This window comes from Camelus ferus, chromosome 7 (assembly GCF_009834535.1).
Source record: "Camelus ferus isolate YT-003-E chromosome 7, BCGSAC_Cfer_1.0, whole genome shotgun sequence".
Classification (NCBI taxonomy): domain Eukaryota; kingdom Metazoa; phylum Chordata; class Mammalia; order Artiodactyla; family Camelidae; genus Camelus; species Camelus ferus.
Genome location: NC_045702.1, coordinates 55,345,222 through 55,366,231, shown reverse-complemented (window position 1 = coordinate 55,366,231; position 21,010 = coordinate 55,345,222). Strand labels below are relative to the sequence as shown.

General features: G+C 37.1%; 1 protein-coding gene across 1 annotated transcript in view; it reads right to left on the bottom strand.

The window, feature by feature from the left end:
• The window catches only part of THSD7A (thrombospondin type 1 domain containing 7A), a 362,680-nt gene that overhangs the window by 129,606 nt on the left and 212,064 nt on the right, over positions 1–21,010 (bottom strand). The window contains 2 exon segments of the mRNA XM_032483934.1: positions 10,454–10,666; positions 12,022–12,177. Of these exon segments, the coding sequence (XP_032339825.1) occupies positions 10,454–10,666; positions 12,022–12,177 (369 nt within the window).

Below are 21,010 nucleotides of genomic sequence, written 5' to 3'. Positions count from 1 at the left end.
AGCAACATGAATGATTCTTTAAAAATCTAAGCCAGTCCTGGTTACTAGTCTGCTCCAGTCCTCCAGGAGATCCCCATCTTAGAGCGAAAGCCAGAGCCCCGGTAAGTTCTCACTTCTCCACAACCTCTCTCACCTCATTCCTGATTACTCTGCCCCTAATTTGGTCTACTCCAACCAAAATGGTCACTGTGTTGTTCCTCAGATTCAAAGAAGTTCCTACCTCTGGGTCTTGCATTTGGTGTTCCTTCTGCCTAGAATATTATCTTCCTAGATTCTCAAGGGGCTGACTTCTCTACCTCCTTTATGTCTCTTCACAACTGTCACTCTGTCAACAGGATGAAGCAAACTATGGTGCTATGAACAAGGTTAGGAAAACTGGAGGAGAAACCAGTTTTGGAGGAAAGATGATGAGTTTGACTTGGGTACATAATGACTGTGAAATGCCAGTAAGATTCAGCTGGAGCTTCCAGGTAGAGCTCAATAGCAGAAGGTTGAAAGATAGTGTTAACATTTAAGAAAGACGCTAAGAAAGAATATGGTACCCAGGAAACAGAGGAAGTAGCCTATGGGAGATTAAACATGTCTACAAATTCTGACAAGTACCTCCCATACAAAGGTATAACAGAGTCCACTGTCCCTTGCATCTAGCTGGTCCTATGACTGGCTTTGATCCAAATAATATAGTAGAAGTAACCTTATGATTGTTCTAGAACTCAGGCATTACGAGATCTTTCATCTGTTTTGGAACACTGCCCTGTGATCACCTTGAAAATAAGCCAGTCTAGTCTACTGGGCTAGGAGATGACACACAGAGGAAAAACCAAATACCTTCACTGATGTCAGTGAGACCAACTTGGACAGCATCTATGCCAACCCTCCAGCTGAATGCAGCTGCACAGCGATTCCAGGAGGAACCAACAGAGGACTGCCTAGCCAACCAACAGAATTGAGAAATTAAAAAAAAAACAAAAAGATTAAGTTCAGGGTGCTTTGTTATACAGCATACATATCTGGTATAGAACTTGGTACCTAGAAGCGGGGTGCTTCTCTCACAAAAACCTAAAATGAGACCTTTGAGGCTTTGAGACCTGGCGTAGGTAAAGGCCTAAAAGTAGGTGAGAAGATTGTTAGTGGAGGATGGAGAGAGTCTCATGTTATGCACTGATGGAAAAGTTGGCAGAACTTGCATGACAGAAGATGTATCTAATGAACCAGTGAGTTTAGACAAGATGCTTCCAGGAACAAATGTTAAAAGAGTTGATTTAATGTCTTCCTCCTGAGAATGATACGTTATAGGAAGAGAAGGAAACTAAAGAAGGAACAATTCAGTGTGCAATAGGAATTAAGAGGATGCCGTGGTGTGCTGAAATGGAAGATAAAATTGTTTCTCATCCCTAGTTATGTGGCGAAAGATTTTCAGAGTAATAAATGGTCTAAGGTAAAAAGTGATTCAAGGCTGTAGCTACAAATCCTTTGATAAGACTTCAGGAATACTTAAGAGGTATGTAGAAGATTCTCTCAACTAGACGAAAGGGCTTCTGAGAATCTTAAAGGCATTTTGCACAGCAGTCCTCGAACCTGGCCCAAGTAAAAAGGCTTGTTTAAAACACAAAATCACACAAATTACGGATATGGCTTTGAGGTCATGGAGTGACCTCCAATGAGATTCGTAAGAAACCCAAAACATTTTAAGAGTGCTATACTGATTAAAAAAAAAAATACTGTCAGCTTGGTCTTAGAGAAATTGAGACATTTCAAAATGAATAAAAGGCCTCTGAGTTCTCTGATTTACATGAGCGAAGGCAGAATGAGAAAAGTTCCTCAGCTACAAATATGAGCCATTTCTCATGGAAAAGGCAAGAAGTCTTACAGAAAATCCAAGAGCCCAGGGCGAAGAACAAAGAGCCAAGAAGAAAAATGGACCAGGGAACCACTCTCAGAGAACAAAAACAGTCTTAGATCAAGGAATTTCCCCTGCCCCTGGAATAGGGCGGAGAGGCAGGGCTTCAGGACGGACGTAGACCAAAGACTGCTGAACACTTACTGTTTTTCTCATTTTTGAGTGGGAGAGTCTATTCTGATTTTCTGGTCCCCATACATTATTGTATGTTGTATGTGTGGAGAGAATTAGTAGAAGGGATCTTGTCTTTTTAGTTCACAGTCCTCTGATTCAAGAGTAGCCACATCCTAGAAATCCAAAATTCCAATTTCAAACTGAAATCAGGCTCTTTGTGACAAGTAACATGAAACAATAATTATATGAAGTCATTATCTTAAAGAAAACCACTTTTCTGAAATCACTTTGTGAAAAGCATGATACTAGTATAGAATAAGATCTTAAAAGAATGGGTACCTTAAGTGAAGGACTGAAGAGTTCCCTTTTTTTTTTTTTGAGAATTACCTAAATGATTCAAATTTTTATTGTAGCTATAAATTAAAAGATCTTTCAATGTGAGGGTAATATTTTCCATGTCTTGACACCTTAAATAATTCTTCAGATATTCACCTAAACTGAAAGATTCTGCAGGACTGGATTATTTTCAAGGAAAAAAACCCCAATAATCAAAAGCTCTTTCAAACCTCACAGAAAAGGCTTCTGAATATGGGATTTAATTAACATGAAGAAAATTTAAGCACTACAATAAACCACTTTTTTCAAAAACAAAGAAATGACAATATACAAGTTAGGGACAAAAGCACTTACACATTAAAAAAAATTTTAATAAACATTTTAATCCTATCATCTGAAATAAATTTTTGTTGTTGCTGTGTGTGTGGTATTATGTGGTAGATACAAAATACATTACTGTTTAAGGTGTCAAGTTGTGTAACTTTAATTTGATCAAATGAGACTGTCATATTTATTTGCCTATAATAAGGTGGTTATATATTTTCATATTGTATGATTTATTTTCTTTTCCCCCTCAAAAAATCTGTAATTAAAGGATTAGCACTAAATGACTTTCAAATGCACAGGAGAGAATTTCTGACAAGTTGCCTCAAAGGAAAAAACAGCTTCTCTGAAAATAAGAGCTCAAAGCAAATATATGGGGGAGAAAAAAAAAGAGTAGCCACATCCCAGTAGTTGTAGCCAAGATGCCTCACCTGTATTTGAACTAGATGCAGATCATGAGATAGTGAACTTTAAGCCTGATGACATAATTGCATGGGAATTTTGGTGGTTTTCGGTGAAAATGGGATGTACTTTGCATGTGGGAGGAGTGACAACAATTGTGGCCAGAGGGTAGACTGAAGTAAATTAATTCCTTTGACATAATTCTTTGAAATGTCCTCATCAAGAGGCAGAGCATATTTCTCTACCCATTAAATCTGAGTTGTCATCGTGACTTCCTCTAATGAAAAGAATATGGCAATAAACAAGTTTCTTCTGGATAGCATAGGGAACTATATTCAGTATCTTGTAGTAACCTATAATGAATATGAAACTGAATATATATATGACTGAAACATGCTCTACACCATTCTAAACTGTCTATACTTTAATTAAAAAAATAAGTAAATTGTGGTAGCTTCAAAAAAAAAAAAAAAAGAACGTGGCAGAAGTCACATTGTGCAAGTTCAAGAGGTCTGTCAGCTTCTGTTTTGGTCCTTTGTTAAAGCAGTGCCCTAGAACCACCACGGAAGGAAGCTGGTTTAGCTGGTTTGCTCAACAGCGGGTGAGAGCCTCCATAAAGGAGGACCAAGGCCCCTTAGCAGGCAGTGAGCACAAACTGCAAATATGTCAGGAGGCCACCTCGGATCTTCCTCCAGGCATAGCCAAGCCTCCAGGGCGGAGCCCAGGTAAAACCTGAACAGAAGCTCCCCAGAATCATGGGAAATCACAATTGGTTTCGTTTTCAGCCAGTGAATTTTGTTCCCCAGCAGTAGTTAAATGACACACAGCCTGAGAGGTAGGAAGGAAATCAGAGGAATATAGAATTGAAATCAAGAGAAGAAAAAATCTGGCAGAGGAGATAAGAGAAGCAAAGCCATAGAAGCAAACAAGGAAGGAAAATGTAGGGAGTGAGATTCATCTGTTAGGTTTAATAAACTGCCTAATCTGACTGAAAGATATGCCTTCAATCATGCTGGCCTTTACTGACCCAGCTATGAGAAAGCTGGTTGCCCTGGATGGTGTTAAGCACTTGACCACCTACGCAAAGTCAAAGGCTGTTTTCTCTTGCATCTGCCATTTGAAGTGGTAGCTGACACTTAGAGGGAAATTTATATCATCTCTTCAAGTGGTAAGCAAACTACTGTTCACTTAACTTTCATCTGAGGTTTCTGCTACACCTACCCTACTTTAAAGAAGAAAATTCCTCATAAAACCCTACTCTTTGTTAAGACATCACTATGGGAAAAAAACAAAAACAAAAACAAAAACAAAAACACTGGCTCAATCTTGATGACTTCCTTACAAGTAGAAAATTAATTAAAAAAAAAAAACTTAAAAATTTTTTTAAATGGAGGTACTGGGGATTGAACCCAGGACCTCATGCATGCACTCTACCACTGAGCTATACCCACCCTCCCAAATAACTTTTATTAGCAATATATCAAAAATATATTATAATTCACACACACACATACAAAACACAAAGGACAGACAGATAAGGGAATTTGATGCCAGATTTTTTAAGGCCAAAATAACACTGTGATTACTACAAACCAACACTGAAGAATAACCTATTGTCTTAAATTTTCTTAAAGGCTATAATGACTTTCATCTTTACAACAAATTGAATAGAGAATCTCAACCCAATTATAGGAAACGAACTCCTACCAACAGCGTTAGATGATCCTAATTATAAAGTAAGAGACCTTAGTTTTAAGCATAATATCCAACCTAATTAAATTCCAAACACATTAAGTGACATGGCATTCTACAGGAAGGAAACTCCCCTGTTGATTTATTGCTTAAATTATGGAAAAACAATTCAGTTGTAGGATGTATTCTTGCATTTAAAAGATCAGCTTTTCCATGTAATGGCTTTGTAATTTATGTTAAGAAGTAGATTCCAGTTCCAAAAAGTGATCATGCTTCTGAAATTGTGTTCTCAACTAGTTTTATAGATATTTCAATTGATCTGAACTCGAGTTCTTGCCAAAATTTTAGAAACAAATCCTATTTAGGTGAGTTTCCCTTCTAAACTTACACAAATTTTAACTTAAGTTTTCATCACTCCTCTTTGTGTGTTATGATGTTTTTGTCCATCACTGATAAATAATTATGAAAAAAATATGGCACAAAAGGCATTCCCTTGATGGAAAAAAGCAAAAATATTTATGACTGCGTTTTTCAATTTTAAGTTATTCTAACATTTTCAAGTAGTAAATAATCTCAATGTCTGCTGCTTGGGTGTTTCCAGACTTTTGAGCCCTCACAATTTATCAGTCATTTCTCGGGTGATCATACTACTTGTTAGTCAAACCAGGACACTTTTGAGGACAAAGAGGAGTGCTATTAATGACCTCAAGAAAATGGTACTCTCCCGACCAAACCTGAAGACCAAATCAACGATTACATACCAAAGGGTATTTCTAATTATCTGTGACCCTCGTCAAACTTTCCCCCTTTCTTCCTTACTCTCACTTCTTCTCCTAGACCTTTCTGACATCTTCTTTTATCATTCCCAAACTTCTTACTTCTCTCCCCATGCTACCAGAGGTAACTTAAAAATTCTCTTATTTTACTTTGCAGAACTCAGCTCTTCTCTTATTTTCAGGCAATGTAGAGGGTACTGCAGATTTGCTAACCAAAATGTCCCATCAAAGCATTTCCTGAAACTGGCAACTGTATCCTCATGGGAATTCCTCTGTAGCGTAGAAGACACTATGATCAGGTTTTAGGTTTGTTTTCGTATATGCAACATTTGTTCTCCTTCCCACTGTATTTGGATCTCCTACTGGACAGTGTTGTTGTGCAGCTGGAATCCCTCGGGATCCCTATTACTGGATCTTTGCACCTGTCTGTCAGATTCTGTTGCTACTATCTTGTTTGTGACCTTCAGCTGAATGACCCTAGGCACTAGGGTGGTCTGGCCAACATAGAAAGCTGGAAGTTTCTGGGAACCACCTTCCAGCCAGCAGCTGTGGGCCAGTAGTTGACTGATGTGAGAGTATAAAATCCCAGCTCCTTTACTTCTAAAACCACGGCCTTTGGGGTTGGCTCTTCTGATGATATGCAGAAAAGGTTCCAAAAAGAGGCAGAAAAACTTACTTTAAAGGCTTACTCCAGTACTAATCTCAACATGGTCTTAATCATAAGGTCTTTTTCAGCATTAGCCTAGTCCAGCCAGTTTGCTTTGGTGCTAGGAGTCTTTGGGTAACAGGGTCAGGTCTTAGGTTCCTCCAAAACAATCCTTTCTCATTTTAATTCAGTGGTTCACAAACTTGACTGTGCATCAGGATTATCCAGAAAGCTTCATAAAAAACACAGCTTCCTGGGACTTGCCCCCATAGATTGTAATTCAATGGATTTGCAGATAAGAGAGGAACCTGACTTTATAGTGCACACGCCTGACACTGCGGGGTCTAGCACACTCTGTGAAAGCAGGTCCAGCATCTCACAGGGTAAACTGAACAAATACTTGCATATCATGAATACATACATATGTCCACATATCTTACATCCATCTATATACGACTTATAAATATCTAACGTTACTGACACAGCCCTCCTATTTATACATGAAAAATTCATTGGCGGATATTCTTAATAATCTGATAGTCTGTAAACACTGTGGCATGACACAGTGGTGTGTTACAATCAGGTGTTAGGTGTATGTAAAACATTTGTTGTTAATGATATTTTGAGTAAGTCACTTTTAATAAATACATTTTTAAAAAATTAAAAAAATAAATAAAGTAATTTAAGGTTATCCAAAATAATCACGGCACTCCCATTTATTTGACTTTCAACATGCTTTACCCAATGGAAGAGGAAGGAGTTGAGCTTCAAGAACGTCTTAACACACTTGAAGGGCCCTGGCCCAACACTCCTCTTTCTACTGTACTTGAGCTGTGTAATAAGGAATTGTGGTATTGATTCACTTCTACAGAAATATTATTTTTTTGTTTCATAAAAATCTGTCCAGTATGAATGTGACTGATGCATGTCAATGTCATTGGTCACATGTTAACTTTTACTAATGTGGAGAAACGTAAGACAGGTAGCACTGGAGTGACAGGTATTTTGAAACTGCTGAGGTTTACTGCTTTACAATGTAACACAAAAAATGAAATAACAAAGTGTGGTTTTGTTACACAGAAAGGTGTCAATCCTCTGATATCTGAAATAGAACACGTGGAAATGAAATACGGGTGGTATCACTTATCTTTTTTTAACAGAGGGGAGGGAAATATGGAAACAATATTTGGTTCACAGTATCTTCAAGTAATCAGTAAGACAGCAGATTATTTTTTGACTTTTAGTCTAATAGCCTTGCCACCTTCTGTCTCTAACCAACCAATTTGGGAAACAAAACACTCTTACCTCACCAAATTTATGCTTCTAAATAAAACACACACAAAATTGCAAAAACTGAAAGAAGGCAGATTTTGGGTTTTCTCATAGGTTCAACATCCTCTAAGATTCCACATGCTCCCCCACCACCGCATCACCGCCAGACTTTCAGAGCAGTTCCTCTACTTGTGCTCAGACATCTGAGACTGCTTTCCTGATGATCTTTAAAATATTTTTTCTGTTACACATAAAATGTTTCTCTCTTTCTGGAGAGTCTAATTGTCTTCTGAGTTCTCATTCATCTTTCATTTTTGTTACACCCCTCGGTCTGTCAGAGAATCTACATAAAACTCCTGGGTCCTCTTAAAACCCTTCCCCAGCCCTGCTCCTTAGAAGGCAACTGGAAAAATGAACAGTAACATCAGCAACAAGTCCTAATGATCTCTGGGAGCCTGGACAAAGGACACATCAGGAGGACAACAGAGATTTTAAACGCTTTGAGGTCATTAACAAAGTTGTGAAATTTGTGAGAAAAGTGGGAGAAAAAAGTCCTTTTATTATTTGCTAGACTCAAAGGTTCTAATTCTTCATTTCCCTAGTTGAGCTTTAACTTAATTATAAAACAAAATCTACGGCCACAGCCAGGCCTAGAGGTAGAGTCTGTACAACTAATCAACTTTAATTCCCTGGGCTTGATTTAATTACAAAACGACATTTGGTGCAGCTGCTAAACACTCACCAGGTGACCACGTGATACACTGGAGTAGTATTTATAGGTCTCTAGCTTTTGCACTGATTCTACCCAGCACAGTTATGTTTCAGTTACACATAGATAGGAACAACCTCTAGGATTTATAATAATAAATTTTCTTCCTGATTTCATACACCCTTATAGTTGGGCTAAGTTGAAATACTGAGCTGTACTACAACTGATACATGTCAGGAAGTAAAATGTAACAATGGAGATGTCCTGATAAAGAACAATAATGACAAATTGAGTATCAACGATACACTTCTGTTTGTGAGGAGGACAAAGTGAAACCAGCTTACATATATTGTGAGTTATCAATCTGACTTTTAGGTTATAACATTCGTTACTTTCCAATATAACTAGACATAACCAGCTCATTCTTCTGCTCCTCTTTAGTGTTAATAAGACAATGTAGGAGGTGACTGTTTGTCCAACAAAATATTTTTTTACCAGAGAAAATTAAAATTAACCACTGATTTTTTTTAAAAAATAGCCATCTCCTCCAGCATTTTACATACTCAATTTGCACAAACACCCAGGAAGACCATTACATTAAGTGAAACCTGATTTTTCATTTTACAATATTTAAGCAGAAGTTCCATGCACAATTAACTTTTCATCTTTGAGTTTTTTTTCATCCTAGCCCACTCAAATATACTTACTGTAATACCTGCGATCCCAGTTCCTCCCTAGATCTATAGGAGGATAAGAAAAAATATTTAAATTGAGGAAAAAGAATCAAGAAGCAGTATCATTATGGGAGTTACTAATGATGCTAAAATAAATATGAGCTTCACTATTTTTACAGCAACTCAGAGGGTAATACAGAGTGCCATTCGATACAAATTAGGATTTGAAGTGAGTATATAAGCACAACGGAATGCATTTCATTTGCTTTCTTTTTCCTAGTTGTCAATCTCCTGTCCTTTCCCTTTAGAGTAGAACTGAATGTATCATAGCTAATTTTATCTACAGAGAAAAAAGCAGGATACATAACATTCATCATAAAACATCTGGAGCAACAACCCCCTTCTTCACCTTCCAACCTCAAGTGCTGGCTCGGATTTTACGTGATGCTATCTGCCATGGCTACCCTGGACTCTAGACAAAGATGAAACGGGACATTTCAACATCGAAAGGCTCATTTCTCAGTACTAGCACTGTCTGTCAGTCTCTTACTCCAGAGAGTATCTTTCTCTGCTGAACAGTGACTGAGTCACAGGAGGAAACAATTCTGCTTGCTAGAAGAGAGTAGGATGGAAGGAATTATGACGGTTACCAGATGTTCCAGGGCCCCCCAAGGGGGCACCAGAATGTCTCTGCATATGCTGTAAACAGCATCAACTGTCATCCATGGGACCCTGGGGCGTGGTGCTCGTGCTGTTCTGACGGGCAGAGTCAAAGGACTCCAGAGCTGGAAGGAACCTTAGAGATGATCTTTGAGAAGGTTTTACACAACTTCTGGGTGAGTTCTGTGTTTCCTAAGTGTGACTCAGGGATTGCTGAAGAATAAGGGGGATCTCCCTTAAACAGCAGCAGCGTTCGTGGAAACAATGTAGGAATCTTACGTCAAGGCTAACATCAAGGTGGGATACTTTACTGAACAAAAATCAATTGTAAAAGTCCAAGGTTATTCCTATGGTTCAGGCAAAGAATCTTGTGGAAAATCCCCCTCCCGGTGGCTCTATGACATTCCTAGAGGGGAGGACCCTAGAGCTCAGGTTGATTCAAGAACTCTAGGATGCAACAGGCCTCATGGCTTGGACTCTGGGAATTAAATTCTATTCCTAAGACACAGTATCAGGGTGGGAGATAAAGGCTTCTGGAGTCAAGTCAACCAATCCTTACAACCCTTCTTTATTTACATATCATTTTCTGTGGCAGATTAAAAAAATACACTTAGAAAAATGTTAACTTTCCTTGTTATTTTAAAATCTGGCAATTTAATACATTATTGCCTTGACGATAATTTCTTATTCTATGTTACCTGTTTTCAAAGTAAAAATTACCCTGTGGTTGTTCAAAGACCCTCTCCACAGTCACCATAAGAAGAGAGAAAGAAGGGAGGGAACAAAAGGAAGGAAGGAAGGGGAGAAAGAAGGAAGCAGCAGCTATTTCTGTGTTTGTAAACAGAACCAGCTATGATGAGAGAAGACATGAGATTTTAACACAAGGAACAGCACATCTCCGGGCTCAAACAGACATTCATAAATGCAGGATAGAGACGTCTTCCTTACCGTCACTGTTGATGCACACGACCTCTTGAACTTGAGTGCCTGGACCGCACTCCTTTCCGTTATCTGGTTCACAGTCTCCGAGCCTCACTGCTTTCCAGTCATAGCAGGAGGGCTCTTCGCAGGGAATGGCTTCCAGTAAGTGAGGGCAATTCCCGGTGCCCCCAGAGCCTCCAGTGGGCTCACTGGTAATGCGTCGTTTCCTCAGTTTGAATCCTGAATTATTGGGGAAGGAAAATATTTATTGTTACCATCATAGGCTGAATATTTCACAAGGCTGAATAAAACTCCAAGTGAAAGTTGGATGAGGGTAGAGGGTAGAAGTCACATCTGCTTGAATCACCAATGCATCCTGAAACTCTAGCTCAACGTGAGCTCATTAATAATTTATTACATGAAAAAAAAAAAGAATGAATGAACAGAATAGCCAAACAGGGACTTTTAGACTTAGCTTACTATAGTAAAAATAAAGCAAGAAAGAGATGGAGAGGGAGAAAGAGAGAAACAGAAAAAGAGAGAGACAGAGAAAGAGAGTGATGGGTCGTGGGGAGGGCTTTTGATTTGGAAGGTCTATAGTTGCTCAATGCTCAGAGACACAATGAAATCTCAAGCTATTCAGAAATATTCATGACCAGACAAAAGTGCTATTATTTTGAATTCTTCAACAGGATCATGCAACTAAATTTGAAAAGAAGCCTCTAAGAAGTTAGATGGTCCCAGGAAATTGTCTCTTTGAGCCTTGGTGGATTTCAGACTCCCTGGAAATTTGAATTAGGGATCTAAACCATCTGGGCTCTAACGAGGAGCATTCAAAGGCTTGTTCTGTGCTTTTAACAGCACAGAGGTGTTGCCCTTCCCGACAATGTATAACAAAATTAATGTCTGTCTATTGCTATGTGAACATACTAGAATTACTGGAAAACTGTCCTTTGAAATAAAATAGAAAAATGTTTTCAATTACTTATATCATCTGAAAATTACCCTACCACGCCTACCATGTAGTAAACAAATGCATTTATGCTCCTTTTAGATATATTATTTGCATCATAAAAGCAATAGAGTTGGGTTTTTCGTTTATTTACCACCAAAGTAAGAAGTGGTTCTGTTTACTAGGCATTAGCTATGGGTCAGGCAATGAAATATGTGCTTTATGTTTATCTCATTGAATCTTTAAAAAAAAACTTGGGTGACAGTATTAACACCCTTTTTACAGATACAGGGACAAAGATGTAAATAAGTTAATTAACTTATCCAAACAACAGCAGACAGAATAAATTTTCCAGTCCAGGTCAGTCTGACACCACAGCTCATCTGAACCACTGCACCAACTGCCTCAGATGTTCTCCATCTGTTGTCTACATTAACAAGCATCTTGCTTACATTCTTCAGTTTTAATTTCCTGGTACCATCACCAGAGGAGGTTTATACATCTTTTGTGATCAGTTCTCTTTAGCCATTCTGGAAAATATCATAAATGAATGATCACTGGAACACGGAGCAGCATTTGCTAATAATTCATGGTTTGACTCAACTGACAGGATTTTTAAGCATGCCGGGTTAATATTACATACCTTTTTTGCCCTGTTGGTCATTACAGTTTTCATAAGTACAAGGTCCCCAAGCAGACCAAGGTGAAACTTCACATTCAATAGGACAGGGGATGTGGCACAGCTGTGTAGTATTAGGGCTAGGACCGGTGCATAACTTCATATCCACTGGTTTTGAGGCTGTTTGGGGAAAAATACAGAGATCCTTTAAGAATGAAACAGACTGTTATGATCAACAGTGATTTTATGATTTTTCTATGTGTATGGAAAATGAAAATGCTTAAAGAAGTGCTACGAAAACATTATTCCAATGCCTCTCGGCTCCATCCTGAGAATAAAAGGAGGAGGAGTGGGGAAAAAGCAAGCAGTACAGTGTTGTCAGTGGAAACTGGGCTGGAAGTCTTGCAGATTGTTTGATCACCAGCTTTACCACTAAGGAGCCATGCAATTATTAATTGCTAAGTCTAATTTTCCTAGTCAGTATAATAATTCCTTAGGTTAACTTCATTTCTAAAATTTTATAAGTAGAGTCTAAGAAAGCAGAATCTACTTTAGAGGATGGAGCAAACTAGGCGGGGAACTACAGCTTTAATGTATATGGAAACAAATTTCTATCTGAGTGGCTTCTGGCAGAGCAGTCTTCATTTCCTTCTGGAGGTAACTGGTGGACAGGATGAAGGAAGAGCTCAGGCCATCAAATCTCTCTCTACCTCCAAGTGTATGACTCACCAGACACTTCCCAGAACTTTAAAGAATATATTATCTGCCTGTGTGACTCAAATCTCAGGACTGCTATGGAGACTAATTTAAACTGTCCATGTCTGCTCATGAGTTGACTAATGAACTGTGGCTAAATACTAATGGCGCTTGCTTCTCTTCTTTTCTATTTCAATAACTGCAGTTTGGCTATTTTGTACAGCACATACATTTGACAGTTAATGCCAAGATGTGTCCATAGTTCTGGTTAAAAATGACTAAGTGAGAAAGATACTTGAAGCTATATGGACATCAGAAAAGAGTAAGATTTACTACTGCTGTAAAAACTTTAAGAAGTAAATGTCTTGGACACACATTTCCTTTAATAAAATCTAGCTCCTGTTACCCTCTGATACTTTGGAATGCCCATGCGTTTAGTACAAAAAAAAAACTGAAAAAACAGAGTTCTTAGCTAATTCTCATTCTCTTTATGTAAAGGACTATCAAATTCCAACTGCATGGGATTACATGTAGAAGCTCATAGAGATATTAAAATATTTTAAACATTGTAAAATAATTTAAATATTGTCCTAACTTTTAAATAAATGTACTAAATATATCCACTTGGAGTTTAAACACTAAAGCAGACTATAGGCACTTGTGTATCTGTAAACTTTCCGCACACATAAACATACACAATTATAAATGCTACCTAGAGGCTAGTACATTAACTCCTCTTCCTGCCACAGTTTTTCAGTTCTGAAAAGTATTCTATAGATTTTATTTTTTCCTTATTACTCCTAAGAGTGCTTATTTCTCTCCCCTCTCACTCACCCTCCCCCCACCCCTACCCCACACACACACACTGCAGAGAAAATAAATGACTGGGCACCCCTAATTTGCTTAACATAAGCACCGTGAGCATTCATACTTAAGTTTATCAGAATTGTTGCTAATTTGTGTAACACAAGCCAAAGCCAAAAATGATTAATTGGATTGCCTTTCAACAGTGAAAGTACTTGGCCCACTAATGACAGAAAATACAGAAATGCTTCATTTCTCTGAATATAAAAAATAACTTGACATCAATGATACATCTCTCATAAAAAGTGATTTTTAAAAAATATCCTTACAGGCATAAGAGTCTTGTGAAGGTTAATTTCCTGTGTTAACTTCACTGGGCAAAGGTAAAGCATTGTTTCTGGGTGTGTCTGTGAGGCTGCTTCTGGATGAGATTAGCATTTGAATCAGCAGACTCAGTAAAGAACAGTCCCCCTCACCAATGTAGGTGGGGCACCATCCAATCCATTGAGGGCATGAAGAAAACAAAAGGTGCTTTCTCCTCTTGAACTGGGGTATCCATCTTCCCTTGCCCTTGGACAGCACAGATCCTGGTTCTGGGAAAATGGAAATTATACCAGTGGTCCCACTCCCATGATCTGAGAGAGCCACTTCCTAGAATAAATCTCCTCATATATCTATATCCTGTCGGTTGTGTCTCCAGAGAACCTTGACTAATGTAAGCCTATGGTATGTAGAAAAACTGCTCTAACTGCAAATTTACATAAGTAATTACTCCACTTGTGGAATCCTTCACACTATCATTCAAATTAAGATTATATGTATAACTACCTGAAAAGTCTCTATTTTTTCATTCAATTGACTAAAAGTAAGTTTACACCTTAGTGTTATTATAGAGTTTTGGAAATCACAATTACTATAAATGGAAGTCCACTAAGTATGCAATTGTGAGACCTACTATTAGAGCCTGAAGAAATTTACTTTATATATAAGGTTGAAAACTTTAGGAGAAAGATAAGATTTTTATTAAGGAAATAGGTAAAAACATTAATTCCTGGCCATTTTTCTATAAGCTTAATTTTAGCTTTTGGTGTATTTCGAATAAACTAAATAATCAGTCACAAAATTCTCCTAAGCTAGTAAAAGAGGAATGTGATGAATAAAGGCTCAAGGAAGTATTGCTTGAAGCAAAATACTCTTGAGATCTGTTAAACTGGCCAAGTCAACACTGAGATAATACAGTTCTTAAAAATTACCTAAATTTTAGAGATGTCTGTCTATCTACCTACCTATCTTTCATTAAACAAAGAAACACAGGGAGAGAATATGTGTTTGTGCATGATTCTACCCCTTTGGTGATTTGCATTATAGGTTTTCTTATAGAGTATATACTAATTAATGTAAATCACATATACAAGCTGAATGCCTCAAAAATGGTAAGTCAATTACATTTTTGCAATTACCCAAGATTTATTTGTAATCAGTGTGATTCAATAATGAAGTAAAGAACAGACCCAGGGGACCTTACTGGGTTCTAGTTTAACCTGTGGGATATAATTCAGGTAGTTTCTCTATCCCATAATTACATTATACTACATAATGTAATGTTTAAGACTGATCCCTTATTCTCATATACTGAGATATGGGTTTTCTAGAATGTCTCAGTCATTATTCTTCTATAATTTCACTATCTAAGAAATTGATCATCCAGTACAAGTTCAAAATAATTATATATTAGATTTTTAAAAATGTCTTATCGTTGATCTCTTGAAAAATAAAGGAGACATTTTGTAGTTCTCATGTGACTTTAAGGTATTCAATTACATGTACTTTGTGTGCTTCACAAGGTCATGAAAGAAGATCTGAACTTTTCTGGAGTTAAGAAAATAAAAAATATGAGATGCGCATTTCTGTCGGTCTGAAGAATTTTTGTATTTGTACATTTAGAACATTACAATGGAAAAAAATTTACTATAGGGAAAATAAACTTAAGACATTTGTTTCCAGTAACGTGGCCAATGAGGTATTCTGAAAATACAACCAGCATATAACCCCTAAGGGCAGTGAATTTATAATTTTTCAAATTGAATATTTTGTTTTGAGGTAATTGTACATTAATATGAAATTGTAACTTCACAGAGATACGATATATTCTTTACCCAGTTTCCCTCAATGATCATCAGATCTTACAAAACTCAAGTATTATATCACAATCAGAATATCGACATTGATACAGCCATGGTACGTGTACAAAGTTGAATAGTGCCCTCTTTCCTCCCACCCCCCCAAAACTCTTGTCTACTAGAAACTCAGAATATGACCTTATTTGGACATAGGGTCACTGCGAAGGTAATTAGCTAACGAACTCCTAATAGATTTGAGTGAGTCCTAAATCCAATGACTGGTGTACTTAGAAGGCCATCCATATGAACACATACAGAAAAGAAACCCATGAAAAAACAGAGAGATTGGAGTGGTGCAGCTACAAGAATTTCCTACAGCCACTTTGCTCCTAATCTTAGAGGGAAAGAATTCAGTCTTTCACAATGAGTTATAATGTTAGCTGTAGGTTTTTGTAGATGATCTTTATCAAGTTGAGACTGTTCCACTCTATTCCTATTTTTCTGAGAGTTTTTATTAAGAATGGGTGGTGAATTTTGTCAAATGCTTTTTTCTCCACTGATTGATATTACCTGTGATTTTTTTCTTTAGCCTGTTAATATGGTGAATTATATTAACTGATTTTACCAATATTGAATGAGCCTTGCATACCTGAATAAACTGTACTCAATCCTAGTCTTCAATTCTTATAATGAATAATATTTTCATGACATATTGTTTTTCATTATTTATTTTCAAACTGGGTATATTGCTATATTTGAAGTGAGTTTCTTGTAGAATGTATAGATAGTTGGGTCATATATTTTAATCCACTCAAATAATTTATGTCTTTTTTCCCCTTATAAGATTAATTCTGTTCTAGATACAGCATACATTTTTATGTTGAATTAGGAGCAAACCATAACACTGCCTGAATACACATTTGTTAGGACTTTTTAAAATCTGTGCCCACTGGCCTTTCTGAGTTGTTGTCTTCTCTTAATCCAAGTCTGAGATATGGGAGGAGAAAAGAAAATCAAAGGAACTCATTATCTTGTCACTTCCTGAGTCTTAAAATCTCTAGCTTGTCTGCCTCCTGTCCAGCTTGCAGAGTCATTTTATGGTCTGTTTAACTGTATAATGTTCAGGAGTTGTTTTTTTTATTTGGTGAGAAAATTAGAAAAAATTGTATCTTTCATGTGTTTCTGGAATCAGAAGCCTGTATGTCGTTTTAAAAATAAGTTTTCAATTTATTTAACTGGGATCATAAGAAAGGAAAATCCTCAAAGGATTCCCCAAATCCACAGCATGAATCCGGTAAGGTTCCAGAGTCCTAAAGCTGGCCTCTCCCTTGGGGTACTACTGATTCCAAGTCACTGAACTTTCAGTTTTAATGGACTGGTGGCTATTAAATTGCATATCCAGAATTCTTTAATTATCACGAACAAAGGAAGGCATTTCCAGACAGAAAATTGGAGTTTTAATAACTATAACAGGCCATCATTAAGGAAATTTCTAAAGGATTTATTTCTTATAAAAATGAAAGTAGACAGAGATGCAAGGTCTAAGATGCCAGATGGAATGGTGGTCAAGAAAATACTAAATATGAGTAAAAGTCAACACTGACTGTAAGGCCCTAATTATGATGATTAAATAAGGGAGTATGGTTGGCAGAGTAATAGTCCCCCAGTGACCCCATGCTTTAATCCCTGGAATTTGTGAATGTGTTATCTTAATGGGAAAAAGGACTCTGCAGATGTGATTCAGGATTCAAACCCTGAGATGGGAAAATTACCCTGGATTATCTAGCTGGGCCTAACCTAATTACACGTGTCTTAAAAAGCAGACAAATCTTCTCAGCTGGTCATAAAGGTGAGATGGAAGAAGCAGGAGAGTTGAAGCATGACAAGTTTCTGATTTGCCATTTCTGGCTTTAGAGGAAGCGGGTAAGAGCCAAGGAATGTGGCCTCTAGAAGCTGGCAGTGCCCAGCTAACAACCAGCAAGGAAATGGAAATCTCCATTTCAAATCGGAAGCAACTGAATTTTGCCAAGAACCCAAATGAGCAAGGAACCAGATGCTCCTCTAGAGCTTCCAGAAAGGAACGTAGCTCTGCTAGGCCATGATTTTAGCCAGGTGAGATCCAGGTCAGACTTCTGAGGAACAGAACTGTTAGGTCAAATACTACATTTATGAAAGTTGGTGAAATAGAGATCAGAGATAAAATAGTTTAAAGCCCTTAGCAGCTAAATGTATTAATTATAGATTTTGTTCATTTGGGTCTGGACCTTAATATTTTAAGATAATTTCTTTATATAAATAGGATAAGAATGTATAACTTCCAAATTAAGGGAAACAATTTAACAGTAACAAAACTATTGCAATGGATTCAAAGGAAGGCAAGAAAGAACAAACAAAGAAACAGAAAAAAATGGAACAAGGAGAATAAGACGGAAGAAATGAATATAAAAGTGTAAAGCATTAAAAGTCAAAGATCATCAGACTTAATAGGAAAATAAAATCTGAAGTGACATTTTATATCCACTAGCTTGTCAAAAAACTTATGTGTTTGACAATACTCAGTGCTGGAGAAGATTTGAAGCAGCCAGAATAAACACTGTTGGTAGAAATTTAAGTTGCTTTAACCTTTTTGGAAAATAACTTGGAATTTTCTAGTATGGTGGAAGAGGTGCAAACACCTAGGTATATACCTTGGGAAAGCTATCAGACATGAGACATTTAGTTCAGGAGATATTTACAAGAACTGTGATTTTAGTGCTGTTTATAATTGCAAGTATCTATGAATAACTCCAGTATCCAACCAAAAAGACTGGATTTTAAATTATGGTGTCAATACTATAGTGTCAATACAATGCTATACAAAAGTGGAAATAAACTAGAGCACAATCATCCAAGGTATATCAAAGGTATATCAAAGGTGTGAAGAAAGCAAGTTAAAGAAGAACATGTACTAAATGATACCATTCAGATAAAGCTTTAAAAAGCAAGCATTATCATCGTGTTTTGGGGTAAATATATGTCTGGGAAAGAGGGAAGCACCACTACTGTCTGGGAACTGGCCTGATCCTTTTAGCAGAGGCTTTGGTGTTTTGTTTTGTTTTTTAACATCTTTATTGTCATATGGTTCCTGTACAGTAAACTACACATACTTTAATGTACATTTTGATGAATTTTGATAGATGTATATGAAACCAATGAAACCACTACCACAATCAAGATAGCTCACTTTCCATCATTCCTCAAGAGTTGCAGTTTCTGAATTCCCAATTTATTCCTTCCCACCTCCTTTACCTCCTGGTAACCACACATTTGTTCTCTACGTCTGTGAGTCTGTTTTAGGGGGGCTTTTAAGAGCTGGCCTGGCACTCAGAGCTATGCCATAGTGTTCTCCTGCTGGACATAAACAATTTCATAGACCATCAAATCTGACAAATCATTCTAGACTATGATGGAGTGAGAGAAAATAACATGACTTCATTTGTCTAAGTAAAAACAAAGTCATGGTGGGAACCACAAAAACATCAAATATTTCCATCTCCCAGCTACCATGAGTGAGTGCTGCTCCTTAATCAATTACAGCTTTAGCCTCCCTTTTGGTCCTTCCTTCTTCCAAATGAGATTTATTAAGATACTGGTCATACCCTATAAACCTCTTAGAAGAAAACACAGGCAAAACATTCTCTGATATAACTCTTAGCGATGTTCTCCTAGGGCAGTCTACCCAGGCAATAGAAATAAAAGCAAAAATAAACAAATGGGACCTAATTAAACTTAGAAGTTTTTGCACAGCAAAGGAAATCACAAGCAAAACAAAAAGACAACCTATGGAATGGGAGAAAATATTTGCAAAAGATGAGACCAACAAGAGCTTAATTTCCAGAATATACTATATAAATACATATACACAGCCTATAAAACTTAAACAAACAAACAAACAACCCATCCAAAAATGGGTAGAAGACCTAAATAAGCAATTCTCCAATGAAGACATACAAATGGCCAACAGGCACAGGAAAAAAATGCCCAATATCGTGAATTATCAGAGAAATGCACATCAAAACTATAATGAGGTATCACTTCATACCAGTCAGAATGGCCATCATTAAAAAGTTCACAAACAATAAATGCTGGAGAGGCTATGGAGAAAATGGAACCCTACTACACTGCTGGTGGGAATGTAGTTTGGCTCATCCATTATGGAAAACAGTGTGGAAATTCCCCAAAAAACTAAAAATTGACTTACCATATGATCCAGCAATCCCACACTTGGGTATATATATCCAGAGGGAACTCTAATTTGAAAAGATACATGCACCCCAATGTTCACAGCAGCATGATATACAATAGCCAAAACATGGAAGCAACCTAAATGTCCATCAACAGATGACTGGATAAAGAAGTTGTGGTATATTTATACAATGGAATATTACTCAGCTATAAAAAGAATAAAATCATGCCATTGGCCGCAACATGGATGGACCTGGAGACTGTCATTCTACATGAAGTAAGCCAGAAAGAGAAAGAAAAAATATCATATGATATCACTTATATGTGGAATCTAAAAAAAAGAAAAAAAATGAACTTATTTACAAAACAGAAACAGACTCACAGACGTAGAGAACAAACTTATGGTTACCAGAGGGGGAAGGGGGTGGAAAGGGATGAATTAGGAGTTTGAGATTTGCAGACACTAACTACTACATGTAAAATAGGTAATAACGAGTTCATATTGCATAGCACAGGGAACTACATTCAGTATCTTGTAGTAACTTATGGTGAAAAGAATATGAAAACGAATGTATGTATGTTCATGTATGACTGAAGCCTTATGCTGTACACCAGAAATTGACACAACATTGCAAACTGACTATACTTCAGTAAAAACTATATATACAAAAAGAAAAAGACATACCGGTCATAGACTTACCCTTGCTTCCCTACAGCATTCAATCCACGGCAAAACTCACTTATTTAAACCCTCCTAAAAAGTCAGCTAACTGAAGCCCAAATCCTAATACAAGTGGTTTCTGACACTGAGAAACCCATGCTTGCCCACAGTGCAGGTTCGCCCTTGCTGCTTAAGTAATAAACCCAACTTATTCAAACACAGGTGTGTACTTGGTGGTCTTTGGCTGAAGAGCATGAACAAATCAAATATATAAAGAAAAGCAAGGAATTTTAAACATAAAATTTAGACTAGTAGTTCTGCCTGTGGATGGAGTGGGATGTGATTCGTTAGAAAACTGACACATTATAACTGACTATACTACAATAAAATTTTTTTAAATGCTTATTGGCATTTACAATATGCCAGACAATGTTATGATGTTTCAAGTACTTAACAAATATTAATTTAATTCTCACAAAAGCCCATGGGGTAAATATTTGAATTATCC